Here is a 15,093-nt window from a genome sequence, read left to right on the forward strand (position 1 = left end):
GAGTTAAAAGCGTATCAGCCATCGAAGTGAATTCTCGAGTTCTCTAGTTACGAGTCAGTCACCAGTTAATTGCAGTACAGTATTTGTGATACTGCCAATGGCAGTAATGTTGAGCTTGTAAATTGTGTGATTGTAAGAGCGAATGTGAAATAAAATTCACTATATCCAGTAAGGCGTGAAGTTATTTGTTGCGTTATACACCCAACACGTGACAATATTAATCCAATAAGAAAACTATTAGTAAAAACATTTTAAAAATCAATTACAATCCTACAAGAACTAGTGCATATGAATTCCTATATGTGCAACTTTCAGGCCATCCTGTAAATTACAGACTAACTATAAAAGCAGTCTGCTAAAATGCACAATGCAGAACAAGAAGCCAAACTGAATACAACTCAACTATTCATATGAATGCTGTCACAGCTACTGGAATGATGCTGTCCCAAAAGAGTACACCACAGACCACATTATAGCGCATTCCAGCAGATTAGTTGCATAAGTTCTGCAGGACAGTACTCACCAAGAAGCATTGCTTCCTTGTTGTTCAGGATTTCTGCATACTTAATATAAAGACACCATGTCCTCATTTTCTGTGTAACATAGCCATACAGTTGATACAGAGAAGCTGCCACTTCTATGTTGGGTAGCGGGTCCACCCTCTCAGTAACAGTGCTGAACCCCTGTAGTAACAACTCTATGAAATTTGGTCTTGACAAGAATCTACAACACCCATGTTACTTCAAACGTTTCAATCTATATGAGGCTGTACTTTGTCTGAAACATCTTTGAGCATGCATCATCAAAATCTGAAAGTGACATAAATCATTATGTCATCATTAGAAATTTGATTAAGTCATTGGATTTTTTTCAATTGACTGAATCCTTTTGGCCGCACTAGCCCTGGGGTTTACTCAGCCTCTAACAGAAATGAGTACCAGGAGTTAATTAAATAATTTTCCTGGGGAGTGAAGCGCGGCCGGCGCGTAAAGCTGACAACCTTACCGCCACCTTTGAGCCGATTGTCAAGGTAATGTGGGACCCTTAACGTCTCACAACCCTATGGGCCTTCACGGCCTGTTACAGGGATAGCTTTACTTTTTACTCTTTTTTTTATACTTTCAACATAGAGTGGTACCAGATTTGCCACACCAGAGTTCTCGTTAAACATACAGGACTTTTCTTCCAAAAGATTACCTACTCCAGATGTGATATACCCTCAAAGATGTTTTAGGAAATCTGTTAACAGGATAAATTTAGATTCAAATTGTGTTATGTTGGTATGACTGATTTGAAGTAAGTAGTGCTACGCTCTGTGAGTTAGCATACTGTAGTGAAATAAACAGTCACGTAGTAGCCAGGTAGTGTCCGAGTTTGTTTACTTGATACCTCTTCATAAAAGACAAAGAAACAAAGTTTCACAACATAATAAATTAACAAAATCCCTCTATATAAAAAGCCTAAGGCTTGTTCGAATGTCTGAAAAGTAGGATCAATTCAAGTGGGACCTACTGTTAGTTCCTCGGAACTCTAGCAATGGTAGAGGGGTCATACCATCTCTCGCGGGGCTAGAGGAGCAGTGTTATCAGCTTACGTCAGCATGGGTACTACCAGTTTGGAATGTAGCATCTTGGAGTGTGGTCAGTTGTGTAGTACTACTACTGGTCTCCATAGGCAATGTTTTCCGCTCAGGGAGTAGCTCTGAACGTCACCACAGAAAGTGTATAGCTTTGCGTGCTCCAGAACAGCATTTACCATTCGCACGGCTAAAGTTACAAGGCACTAACTATAAATGGATATGGAATATGCTATGGTACTGACCAAGCATTCTCTTAGAAAGAATGAGAAAAAGCACTAAATAATAAAATCAGGATATCTGATATATGAGCCCTAAACTAAACCGGGACTCCTTGACAATTAAGCACAAAGGCTATCAACTGAATTTCATCATTTGGTAGATCTCAACATGTATGTGCACGAATAGCAATGATTCAGATAAAATATGGTGATCTCACATAAAGCACAAAATACATTTTCCAAAATGTATGATTTGAGATTCTCACAGTGGTTATTATAAAGAGCTCCATCTCCTGGGATATAACAATGTGCAGTCCGTTGAATATCAATGGCATTACATCCCGGAAGATAGAATTCTTCAATTTCTAAAATATAATGATATTAACCATAAGGACTCCATAGTTTCACACCCCAGAAGGGCATTATCTGTAGCAATTCCATCTCTGTATGTCCAATACATCATTTAACTTACATTCTGAAGTGCATTGGTCCAGCAGGTTACAGCTTTGTTCAGGGTTTCAAGTGTCTTTGACTCATTTTCAAGAGAGAGGTTCCTATATGCTGGTGTTACGTCACATGTCTCTAGGGGATCGTGATTGTCTTGTTGCTGGGACTGCATCTTGGTTGGAATTATATTGGAGCTCAAAATCTCTTCCTAAAGCCAAAATATTTCACAATCAGTTCAACCAAAACTGACTGCTCAACATCTCAAAGAAGTTAATGATATCGTAACTAGCAGTAAAGAACATGCTGGAACAAGTTCACAGTCCAATTTCATCAGGACACAGTTCACTACTTAAAAAATATAACAATAATAATAATTAAAAAGAGAAAAAGATCACAAAACTAGATAGATTTCTATCTGAAGAAAGAATTTTTACACTAAAATAACTTATCTGTATATATACAGCAATGGTTTTCACTTTTTTTTAACTGTACTCCATTTTTTGGAAAGACTAGACTAAGCAGCTGATCACAGTGGCCGCACAGTCTAAGGCATGAAACGTCTTTGGCCACACAAACACTGGGATTGTGGGTTCAAATCCCATTCAAGGCATGGATATCTGTCTGTGTTTGTTCTGTCCTGTGTAGGTAGCAACCTTGCGACAGACTGATCCCCCATCCAAGGAGTTCTATCAACTGTCTAAGATTAAGAAACTGAAGTGAAACAAAGCACTTCACGGATGCCCTGTGCTCCAAGCAGGAGCAACAGGAATACAGACAGACAGAAAGATAGACTAAGCATCCTAGTGACAGAAATGTGATTGCTGAATTTGAAGCATAGTAAGTCTTAACTGGTGTATCATTATCTTTACCTTTACTTCTGTGTTTTAACTTTAATTGGTGACATTTTAGAGACTGGGGATCATAAGCATTTTTCACAGGGAAACTTAACATGCATACCTAATACTGATAAATTTCTTTGAAATGGTTAATAAGCACCCTACCTCTTGCTTTGATCGTGTGACTTTTAGCTGACATAAGAAAAGCCAGTAGTATAAATTTCCAAGCAAACACAGGTGTTCTTTTTCCCATTTGATATTTTGCTGAAAAAAAAAGCAGAGATAAAAACATGTATAGATTTTGAAAAATATCCCTTTTTTTTCATCTAGCACAACTTATCATGAAACTCGCCATCCACAAAATCCCTAAAAGAATTTTTTAAACAGATTCTACACCAGAAGTATTTACTGAGGTCAGTCAACTAGCCAAAATTTCTAAAATGGAAATTGTATAACAAGTAAAAATGAGAGACCAGAATTTAGTATTCATGCAGTTCTAGCAATTATAAGAAACACGTAGTAGAAACTTCCTATTTTACTTCAGATTGGTAAGAGGATGCCATGAATAACAACATTCCTCTTTATAATAGATAATTTTCTTAAAAGCATATTCTGTAACCTACACTTTCTATTTGCATTGTTTGCAGGATATTCTTTGCTGAGCGTATAGTCTGTGTACATTCATCAGTACTGCCACTTATCCAGAGAGAAGGAAGATATGCCAAGAGCCCTTTAATGTGGATACTGCTGCTTGGTGACAGCTCACAGAACTTGTCATATGCAGCCTGAACACACTGCCAGCTCGAAAAACTACAAGAAATGCAATGGACATGTTTCATAACAATGGTATGACAAACAACATTTTTCGCCAGAATCAACAAAACAATACAACATATTCCAAATGATAACAGGCACTGATATTTACTTCCATATGCAAAAAATGCACAACCACTGATTAAGATAAACATACACCATTCATCATACTGCTTCCATGTCATATAATTTCCTAAACTTTTGCTTAATAAAGGTAAAGCTATCTCTGTAACAAGCCATGGAGGCCCATAGGGTTGTGAGATGTGGAGGCTCCTACATTTTCTAGACAATCTGCTTAGAGAAGGCAGTGAGACTGTCGGTCTTACAGGCTGACTGCCCTTTTCACAGAGGAACATCCTGGTGCTCATTTCTGTTAGAGGCTGAGCCAACCCCAGGGCCTTTACTGTCCAGAAATAGGGGATTTAAATATCCAGCTATTATGATGCTGGCTGCAGATTTTAACTTGTAATGGTACTGTATTTATCTTGGAAATAATGTGAAGATATACCCGCTGGATTAGCACATGCGAAGACACTAGCACAATGAATAGATGATGTATGTTAACAGAAATAAAGAGTACACTATTCCTAAGTAACATGTATATACATGTAAATATATGTTTCACCTTGATAAACTGTAGGCTTCCAACTCCAAAATCAACAACTGTTGAAAATTAACTGCTTCAAGGCTAATATCTGGACATAATATTCCAATCTTTCCGTCTTCCTTTAAAATGTCATAAATTGTCAATATCTACATGAAAAAATAAGGAGAAAAAAACATTAAAAGGCACAAAGGGAAATAGAGCTCTCTTTGGCTACTGAAAACTGCCAGTTAGTCCAGCTTTCAGGTTTGGAACAGTTCAAAATAATGTATAGAAATGAATATGTAAAGTTAAACATCCCTTTTCATTTATTGTCCCTTATAGTTCACAGGAGTATTGGAGGCCACAGCAAACTGACAGTTAAGAACATTTTTAGATAAATAATGACAAGAAACAATAAAGTACTGGATGGTTTAACCAACCAATTTCTAAAGAGCAGCATTTTGTATTACTGATAATAATTCAGGAGAAATGAAGCTCCTCATTATGCAGTTTTCTCCAACCTCTTGTCACTTTATCCCTCTTCAGTCCAAATATTCTCCTCAACAACCTGTTCTCATACACTCTCAGTCTATGTTCCTCCCTTAATGATCAAGTCTAGGTGGATGAGATGGGCAGGGCATGCAGCATGAATGGGGGTGAAGAGGAATGCATATAGCATATTGGTGGGAAAGCCAGATGGAAAGAGGATACTGGGAATACCAAGGCACAGGTATGTGGACTACATTCAAATGGATCTTAGAGAGATAGGATGGGATGGTATGGATTGGATTGACCTAAATCAGGATAGGGACCGCTGGAGGGCTCTTGTGAACACGGTAATGAACCTTTGGGTTCCATAAAATGCTGGGGAGTTCTTGAGTAGCTGCAAAATTGTCAGCTTCTTAAGAAGGGCTCAGCTCCATGAATGAGTAAGTGACAATAACTCAGGGTGATAACTCCTTTCAGTTGCCCCAAGTACTCAATTCGTTCAGCGATATTTTTTGCAGACTAAGCCAAAGCATAGACTTTCTGCTATTTACTAATCTGTGCTTGTTTTCCACATATCCTGAGGAGCGGACCCCCCTTTTTGATATTCATGCGACTTTTACTGGATTTCCTTTCCATAGGACATGTGCCACTTTACACTACAGCATTGGGTGTTTTTAGGTGAATCTTAAATGAAGTGCACCAAATGTATTACTGAAATATTGATTTTGGATTAACAAATTATAAAAAAGTAATTCTGTCCAAGTAATAGCATTTACAAACCTGAACATCCTTACAATTCTCAGTAAGTGCATAGTTCTTAATTTTTGCCCACTGTTGCACAAATTTTTCCTTGAAATCTGGTAAAATAACCATACCAATGGCTGCAATCCGCAGGGCTCCTCGATACTTTTTCAGATCTCTGTAAATCTGCATCAAGTATGTCATTACTCTGTCTAGTATTCCATTCTCAACCTATAACAATTACAATAAAAATAAATGTGTTGTATCATCAATATAGTTGATGTATTTCCGTTCATTCATTTATTTTCCATAAATCCATTCCGAAAACAATTTCATAGGATGTGGAAACAGTCACAAATAAAGCAGTACAACTACATATAGTCATACACATCAGAAAGTACATAATAAAGTAAGCATCAACATGCACATTATTTAATATAACTAAAACAATTCTTAAGTTATTGTAGTATGAACATAATAGTACTCTAGTAAGAGAAACCTAGTAAATGACAACAAAGCAATAACTACAAATACACTCCATCAAATATATGTACATACATGTAAAATTATCGCAATATAACAATATAATCAATAATACTCAATTTTTGCAGATATAATACAACCATCTTTTAAAGGATTCCTGTAATGTATAGAAAAAATTGGAATACAGAAAGTCCTTTAAATTAACTTTAAACTATTTTGGATTATTAAGAGATTCTTTTAAGGTTATAAGGAAGTCAATTAAAAACCTTTACTGTTATGTGATTTACTCCTATACCATATATGGCCAGGTTAACCTGGTATATATGTAAATTAATATTTTGTTTGGTTTCTACTTCAGAATAATCCTTATTTGTAACAAATTTATCTCTCTTTTTTATTACAAACATCATTAGTGAATATATATACTGTGATTTTAAAGGCAGTATATGTATTTCCTTGAAGAGATCTCTACATGATTCCCTGTAACCACGACCCACCATCAATTGTATAACTCTTTTCTGCATCTTAAAAACCGTTTTGGCATGTGACGAGTTTCCCCAGTGAATCAAGCCATAAGTCCTGATTGAATGGAAGTAAGAATAATAAGTAATTTTCAAGGTATTTAAAGACATAAGTGGTTTTATGTTCCTTATCATGTAGCAGGCTGAGCTTAATTTATTTGTAACCTCTTCAATATGTCTTTCCCAAGTCAAGGAGCTTTCAATAGTCAAGCCAAGAAATTTAGCGTCATAAGAGCTCATAATGCATGTACCTACATTTCCTATAGCCCTCTCAACCAACATATTGTTTTTTTCGGTGAAACTGATGCAATGTGTTTTCACTGTATTTAATGACAATAAGTTCTTTTTAAACCAAACATCAAGTATCCCATAAACTTCATTTAGTGTATTTTTTAAACTGTAAAGGATTAGCATGTGAAATCAAGACACTAGCATCATCAGCAAATAAACTAGGGACACTACTTGACTCCAAAATCTTAGGTAAGTCATCTATATATATTATAAACAACAGTGGTCCCAGCACTGAACCTTGTGGAACCCCGTTTGTTACTTTAACCCATTCAGAGAGTACTTTTTTATTGTCTAGTCCATTTAAAATTGATGTTCTCTGAAATCTGCCTTGTAAATAAGACTTATAAAGATTATATTATCATTTATTCCATAATACTTTAATTTATCCAATAATACTTCATGACTAACACAATCGAATGCTTTTGCCAAGTCACAAAAAAATGCCACCAACTAATGTTTTATGATTTAGTGACTTCAACATTCCACAGATTAATCTAAAAATAGCATTGTCAGTCCCAAGATTCGACCTAAATCCAAACTGGTGGTATTACTTAAGATGTTATTCTTATTAAGATGCTTTATCAATCTACTATATATTATTTTCTCAAATATTTTATTAAAAGAGGTCAAAATAGAAATAAGTCTGTAATTAGAAGTAATATTCCTGTCACCTCTTTTGTACACTGGTACAATCATGGCATATCTTAGCCTTTCTGGAAATACACCTTCAAACAAAACTCTGTTGCACAGATAACTTAATGGAGCACTAATGAAAGTTTTATAAGCTTTTAGTATATTATTAGAAATTTCATCATATCCATGAGTATGGCTTAGTTTAAGAGACTCTATTATCCTTTGTATTTTAAAACTCATAGTTTTCCTAATTTGAATTTTAGGAAATGGACTACCAAAAGCATATCAGTTTCACATATTCAGCATATTATTTAACAAAGGATAGCCATGACAAATGGAAACAGGCATGTTAATCACCAATCCTTACACGCAAAAAAGATTGCTGTATGAGCTGAATCCACTCCACTATGGATAGTACACTGAGGCTATGAAACAATTGATCAGGAAAGAAAATTCTTCAGTTTGCTTCTGACCTGTTCGGGCAATCAGTATGGTCTTCAGTTTACAGTTTGTAGAAAAGTTCCTTGTATGAAAAAAAAATCAGAACTGTGTACAATAAGACCTAATTAACTTTGTTGCACTGCAGATATAACATAGATCAGTTACGCTAAAATAAATAATGCTTATTTCAAAGGTGAGGATGGAAGCAGCCTTGGTTCATAGCATTCTTTTTAATTTTTTTTATTCGCTTAGTGGGGGGTGGAGTCCAGCTGGGTCCACTCGGCACGGCGGCCACTGATTGGCTTATTGTAGCCTGCCCCGTGTGATTATGATGATGGAGAATTTGGTGGAATAAAGGTTGACAGGGGAAACCAAAGTACGCAGAGAAAACCCGCCCCAGCACCACTTTGTCCACCACAAATCCCACTTGACCAGACCCGGGATCGAACCCAGGCCGCCACGGTGGGAAGCCAGCGACTAACCACTTGAGCTATGGGGCGGCCTTTCATATCCTTTCTAACAGTAGTCTGTTACACAGCCTCTCAGGCCTAGCCCTTACATACATACAAACACAGCCTCTCACAACTTAACTGCTTTCAGAGATTTGATACATAAATATCTATTATTTTTAATGTTTCAATATAGCGCCATATTACACAAATAGTCACTTTTTAAAATTGTAAGTTTATATAAAGAATGTGGAATCAGCTCCATTTCTGCCATATACTGAACATAAAGCTATTTTCACAGTGAAATAAGGCACTGACTTCACTGAGATGTGTAATTCACAAAGTTGCAGCAAATTTGACTTATCCTAAAATTCTACAACCAATCATACACCATAAAAACTGGCATAAAATTATAACATTAAATGTATAAAAAATAATGTTCTGATCAGAGACATAAAATAGACAAAACCATTACCAAACATAAGAACCACTCAACTATCTGCATACAGTACTAGGAATTAAATGATAATATTAAGTGTGTTATGACACCAATCAGACTTACAAACCTAAATTAAATACATTTAGGACTCTGAATTGGATTTATTAAAATAAACTACCACAATAAAAGATTTCACTTATGAGGGAAAACTGGAATAATAAAGGAGCAAAAAAATATTTTAATATTACATTTTGTTCCAAACATTAAAAAAAAACAATCAAACCTCAGGTGATGCAGGTTGCTCTCCCAACTGAATACATGTCCAGCAGAACTTTGAAAAAACCTCCTTGGCTTCATATATTAATTCAGCTGAATTACAGTGAACACCCAAATTGTACATCTTTATCCCTAAAATGGAGATATGGAAATAAAAAACTTTCAAAGTGTTACATGAATAATCATAATTCAATTTTACTCTGCATAGCCATCACACAAAGTTAATTCCATAAATATTGAATATTCAGTAACATGTGTCAGCCTGTTTCAACCATCATCAGATACAGAATATCATACACAACACTACTGTATACATATAATTAATTTTTTTATACATTAATAACATTACCCATCATTTACTAATCAGAGCAAAGTTTAACAAGTTCTGATCCGTCTTGTAAACAGTGACAAGTATGGAGTGCATAATATATGAAATTACAAAAATGATGAAAGATTAAAAACAAGTTACAATACATGGACATTAGTAAGATACAGCAAGTTATAAATGGTACACATGCCAGTAAACTGTAAAGCAGAGATAGTTCTTGTAATAAAATACATGGTTCAAACCATTTTTATGGGTGATCTTCATAAAATGTCCCCAGTACAATACATGAACAAGACACATCAATATAAGATAATCCAATTTATTGATAAAGTAAATATAAACAGCTTAATTCTTTACAATCATTCACCCATGGAGCCTTTCTTGGGAAGCTTCCAATTGTGCAGCTACTCAAGAACTTCCCAGCATTTTATGCAACCTGAAGGTTCATTGATGTGTTCACAAGGGCTCTTAATCAGTCCCTATCCTGAGCCAGATCAATCCAATCCATACCATCCCATCCCTCTGAGATACATTTTAATATTGTCCACCCACCTACACCTTTGTCTTCCCAGTGGTCTCCTTCCTTCCAGCTTTCCCACCAATCTCCCATACGCATTTCTCCCCATTTCTTTACAGTTATAAGCAGAATCTTAACTGTAACCTCTACAATTTAGCAGAATCTCCCATTCTCAGCCCCAAGAAGAGAATTATTGTTCAGTTGAAAAATGTAGGGGCATACATTATTTCAAGGTGTTGGTTCAAATCCTACTAAAGTATGTTGTCATCATTGTTTTATAGAGACTGACAGAAAACCACAACAACTCTCACCCTACATAAAAAAAACACACACACACCTGATGACAGAACTCTATACATTCAGTGCCTCAAACTTTATGAACAAAATTTACGGTAAACAAAATTCAAAACACTCACCAAGCCTCTTCCAGACATATTTCCACATAGGACAGTCTGCTTGTTTGAGTACCTTTATTCTTGCAATGGCTTCATTCAAAGCAGTTTTTGCATCAAATAACAGCTTTGCAAATCCCTCTGACTTATTGACAACTGATGACATCACACAGCTAATCACGATGGTAAGAAGATTTACTGAAGATACTGTGTCATTATTAACAGGACAATCTTCACCAGAAGGCAGTGTGCACTTCACACATTGGCTTGTCAGAAGCAGCTAGAATAAGAAAGGATTGTAGGTCTAAGCACAATAAGTCTCCATAATAAAAAATATTGCATGATCTATGAAATAGACCGATCAAGCTCCATTATTCCTGAGATGTTAAAATGCTTCTTTCAGAAAGGGTTTAGTACTTCAAATTGGTGGATAAAGTGGTATTGGAGCAGGTTTTCTCCAAGTATTTTTGTTTCTCCTGTTGATTTCCATTCCAACTGCTCCGCTCATTATTATTTATCATCCGGTGTTGGTGAAATAGGCCAGATAGCGGCTGATGTACCACTTGGACATGGTCTCACCCAACCCCAAGAAATTAAATAAAAAATAAAATTAAGTATTTTGGATTGTGGTCTTCTGGGTTGAGACACCGTGTAGTCTTGTAGGTGGATACTGATGCTTCGGTGGAACACAGTGCCACCATTCGTATGGGTGAAGTGTAGGGAAAGGAATCAGTTGGGTTGTACTAGGAGGCTGCAAGGATGGTGACCACTCAGACCTACAGAAGAGGGAGAGGATGTGGAGCCAGTTCCACAATAGAAACAGTGAGCAGGAACAGACATCTTTCAGAGCCACAATTTTGTTCCCTTTCACTCTCCCACTGGTCTTGTGTAATTACCTTCCTTACAGTCTGACAATACAACCAGAGTGATACCTCACACTTCAATCCTGAAGATGAAGGAAGCTAAAACTGAAGCTATCCCCGTAAGAGGCTGTGAAGGCCCACACAGTTGTGTGACATCAAGGCTCTCACATTCTCTAGACAACCAGCTCACTTATGGTGGTAAAGTTGTCAGCTTTATGCACCAGCTGCCATTTTACACCCCAGGAAGAATCCTGGTGCTCAGTCCCCTTAGAGACTGAGTTGACCCCAGGTCAATTGAAAAATCCAATCACCTCATTGGGATTCGAACCCATGACCTTCTGGCTTGAGCAGTACCTCAATCAACTACACTACCACATGCCCCAGATGGTGGCAACACATTCCTCTAAAATGTTATCCACCTACAAATCTACACCGCCTCACAACCCAGAACACCTCAAACAGAATAATCACTAGGGTGAAAAACATCACAACTTATACAGGGTAAATACTGTTGTAGTTCAATTAGAAAATTCTATGTCTATCTACCAACTTCATATAATTCCTGAATAGTGTATGCAAAATATTATTTACAGAGAACAAAGATGTTTTTGGCAAGAGAACTGCAAATACATATGATCTCCTAATTTCAGGCACCTGAATTTGTTTTTTTTAATTTGAGATTCATAAATTATTGTCTGAATGGAGATCAACATATTTTTTTCTTGATTTGGTATTGAAAACTCAACATTCATGCATGTCTTCAAGTTTAGACTGCCAGCAAAACATATCGCAGCTGTTTCACCCGCAAAACATTTATCATGCTGTTTGATTACCAACACTTACCTCAGAAAGGGAGGATATGAAATGAATGAAAGCTTTCTGTACATTAAGAGACATGTACTGATTCCACTCCTCAGCACACTGTGAAGTCCAGTACAAACTCACACTGTGCAGCACGTGAGCTATCGTTACACATGTCCAACTCAGGATCTTGCTGTTCCTGTATTTAAGCACCAAAGATTCAAAGACTATGGTGCAAGCTTCCAATTTGTTTGCAAAATTAAGTGGTCTTTCAAAAAGTAGATGAAGAACATCTTGAAGGAATGTGCTACAATTGTTACTAACTTCATCATTTCTGGTCCATGTAACAATACACTCAACAGTTTTATTCACAACATCCTTTGCTTTTATAAGCAGTTTTGCATCAAACAAACTTTTCAATATGGAAGATAAAAGAGATATGTATGACTTGTATATACTCTCATTGCCTATCTTCATACATCTCTCAGGTGTTTTACAGTACGTCAATTCCAAAATGTCAATCTGTAACTGAACAATTTGTAGATGATGTTTATCATCTGTCAATTTTATACCATGAACAAAATTTGTAGCTCTATCCAGAATATGTAACAAGTATTTTCCCATGCAGCATTTCAGAAACTTCACAGAATGTATCAAGATGTTAAATACCACTGATAAGTCTGCTTTTTCTTCCATGTACTGCTGTGTCTTAGCAGCAACTACACGATGAAAGAGATAATGGTAGTTGCAATATACATTACAGACTTCTTCATCATTCACTTCACATCTTGTCATAAAGACAAAACTGCTTAACTTTAAAGCTGTTTCTATGCTGCCCTGAAAGGAAGGAAAAATTGGTGAAATAAAGAGTGGGAAGTTGCAGAAATACAGTGTCCAAACAGGCATTCATAACTACAATTAAATTTATTAGATTTCTTAAAGAAAATTTGACATCATTTGTGTTTTCTATATTAACTGCTTTGCAATGAACAATTAAACTCTTAATGTATTCAGGTAAAACCTACTAGTTCCTACTTTACCTAATGTCACCATATGGTGAACATATACTAGCAAGCAATACCTTGTAATAATCTCTAAATGTATGAGGAAAAGGCAATACTGAATGTGTTTTATGATAAACAGTGTCAGCATTTGTGGCCAGAAATTTTTTTTATATACAGTAAAATGATTAATAATAACCTGTCATTACCTTATTAACAAGGTACTTGATTATATGATATAAACTGCACAAAAACTTATATTTGTCAGTAGTGAGATTCTCAACATCAAGAGTCTTGCAACACATGCAACACAGCTGGTAAATATCTTCTGCTGTTAGATCTACATTGTCTCCATTTGTTATTACACTGGAAACTCCACAAAGCAAGAAAAGTGCTAATTTTTCTCGGTATTCTTCATCTTTCAAACTTCCCTGAAAGAAATGTTCATTTTATTAAAACACATTAAAACAGAATTTCGAGCAGAATGACCCAAAGACTTCCACGCTCCCATTTGCATGCATCCTCTTAATATAAATGCTTATATTAAAATAAGTGTGAAACTGTGTCGTAAAAGGTGGAGCATGTCATCATTAAATCTACTAACAATGCAATTGCCACAATTATTGAAAACATAATAGAAAGTTTGAATGATAAAATAAAATGCAACTGTGTACTATTAGACTTATCAAAAGCCTTTGACTGTATTCAACATAACATTATCATGGATAAATTATACATATATGGAGTCCGTGGTATAGCACATAAGCTAATCAAATCCTATCTCAGAAACAGAACTCAACACGTAAAAGTAACACACACAGAAGGCAATCGTATGAAAGAATATTTGTCAAGTAGCCTCCCAGTGAGATACGGAGTCCCCCGTGGATCGGTCCTTGGCCCATTACCCTTCATCTTGTATATAAACGATATCCCACATCTAACACAAGGCAGAGCAATACTGTATGCTGATGACACATCAATACTGAATGCAGGACAAGATATGAATGAGCTCCAAAACATGACTTGAAATAATATAGGAGTGGTAGAGCAATACTTTGAGACAAATAATTTATTTATAAATCAATCTAAAACTTACTATATTCTCTTCCAGACGAAACAATGCAGGCAGGAAAGTAATCTAAAAATCCTAATAAAGAACAGGGAAATATCAAATGTAAAAAGCACAAATTTCCTGCAGGTAGTAATAGATAGTACCTTGAGCTGGGAATTACATATTGAAAAAACTGCAGTAGAATTAGCCGTAACCTGTTCATAATCAACAGGCTATCTAAAATACTTGATTTAAATGAAAGAAGAATGTTGTATTACAGTTTGATCTATCCTCATCTATCTTATGGAATAATAGTATGGGGACATGGTGCTAAGACCCTCACTCAAAGAATTTTTGTACTCCAAAAAAAGGGCAGTAAGATACATTGCAGGGCTAAAACATCTGGAATCATGCAGGGATAGCTTTAGAAATCTAAAGATACTAACAGTATGCTCGCTATATATACAAGAAACAAAAAAAAAGTGTAACTGCACAGTGAATGAACAAATACATACATATAACACAAGAAATAATAAAGACTATCATATACATGGGCACAATTTAGAACTTTATAATAGTAATCCTTCAGTAGCTGGCTGTATCTTTTACAAATTGCCTAACAACATAAAAGAAATAGAAAACAAAAATCAGTTCACAAGGGAATTGATGAAGTTACTTATTCAGAGGTGCAATTACTCAACGGAGGATTATTTGAATGATGAATTCTCAAATATTAGCTACTGATATAAGCAGAAATATATAGTATATAGTGTATAAAATGTTGTATATCTTATATAATTTTTTAGTATTAAGATTGTTGTAATTTAATAATGTATATTAGCTGAAAGGCTTGTCCTATATCATTGTATCATGATCTACAGCAGGGGTCTCCAAACTT

The 15,093-nt window shown here is 35.7% G+C and overlaps 1 protein-coding gene across 1 annotated transcript in view; it reads right to left on the bottom strand.

Annotated features, from left to right (window-relative positions):
• Positions 1 to 15,093, bottom strand: part of LOC111869857 — a 30,987-nt gene that overhangs the window by 14,395 nt on the left and 1,499 nt on the right. The window contains exons 2-11 of the mRNA XM_023861690.2: positions 13,354 to 13,575; positions 12,186 to 12,980; positions 10,504 to 10,759; positions 9,250 to 9,374; positions 5,749 to 5,940; positions 4,519 to 4,646; positions 3,704 to 3,890; positions 3,246 to 3,344; positions 2,270 to 2,452; positions 524 to 683 (exon numbers count right to left, since the gene is read on the bottom strand). Of these exons, the coding sequence (XP_023717458.1) occupies positions 524 to 683; positions 2,270 to 2,452; positions 3,246 to 3,344; positions 3,704 to 3,890; positions 4,519 to 4,646; positions 5,749 to 5,940; positions 9,250 to 9,374; positions 10,504 to 10,759; positions 12,186 to 12,980; positions 13,354 to 13,575 (2,347 nt within the window). The remainder of the gene's footprint in view (positions 1 to 523; positions 684 to 2,269; positions 2,453 to 3,245; positions 3,345 to 3,703; positions 3,891 to 4,518; positions 4,647 to 5,748; positions 5,941 to 9,249; positions 9,375 to 10,503; positions 10,760 to 12,185; positions 12,981 to 13,353; positions 13,576 to 15,093) is intronic.

Source organism: Cryptotermes secundus, unplaced genomic scaffold, assembly GCF_002891405.2.
Source record: "Cryptotermes secundus unplaced genomic scaffold, Csec_1.0 scaffold286, whole genome shotgun sequence".
Classification (NCBI taxonomy): Eukaryota; Metazoa; Arthropoda; class Insecta; order Blattodea; family Kalotermitidae; genus Cryptotermes; species Cryptotermes secundus.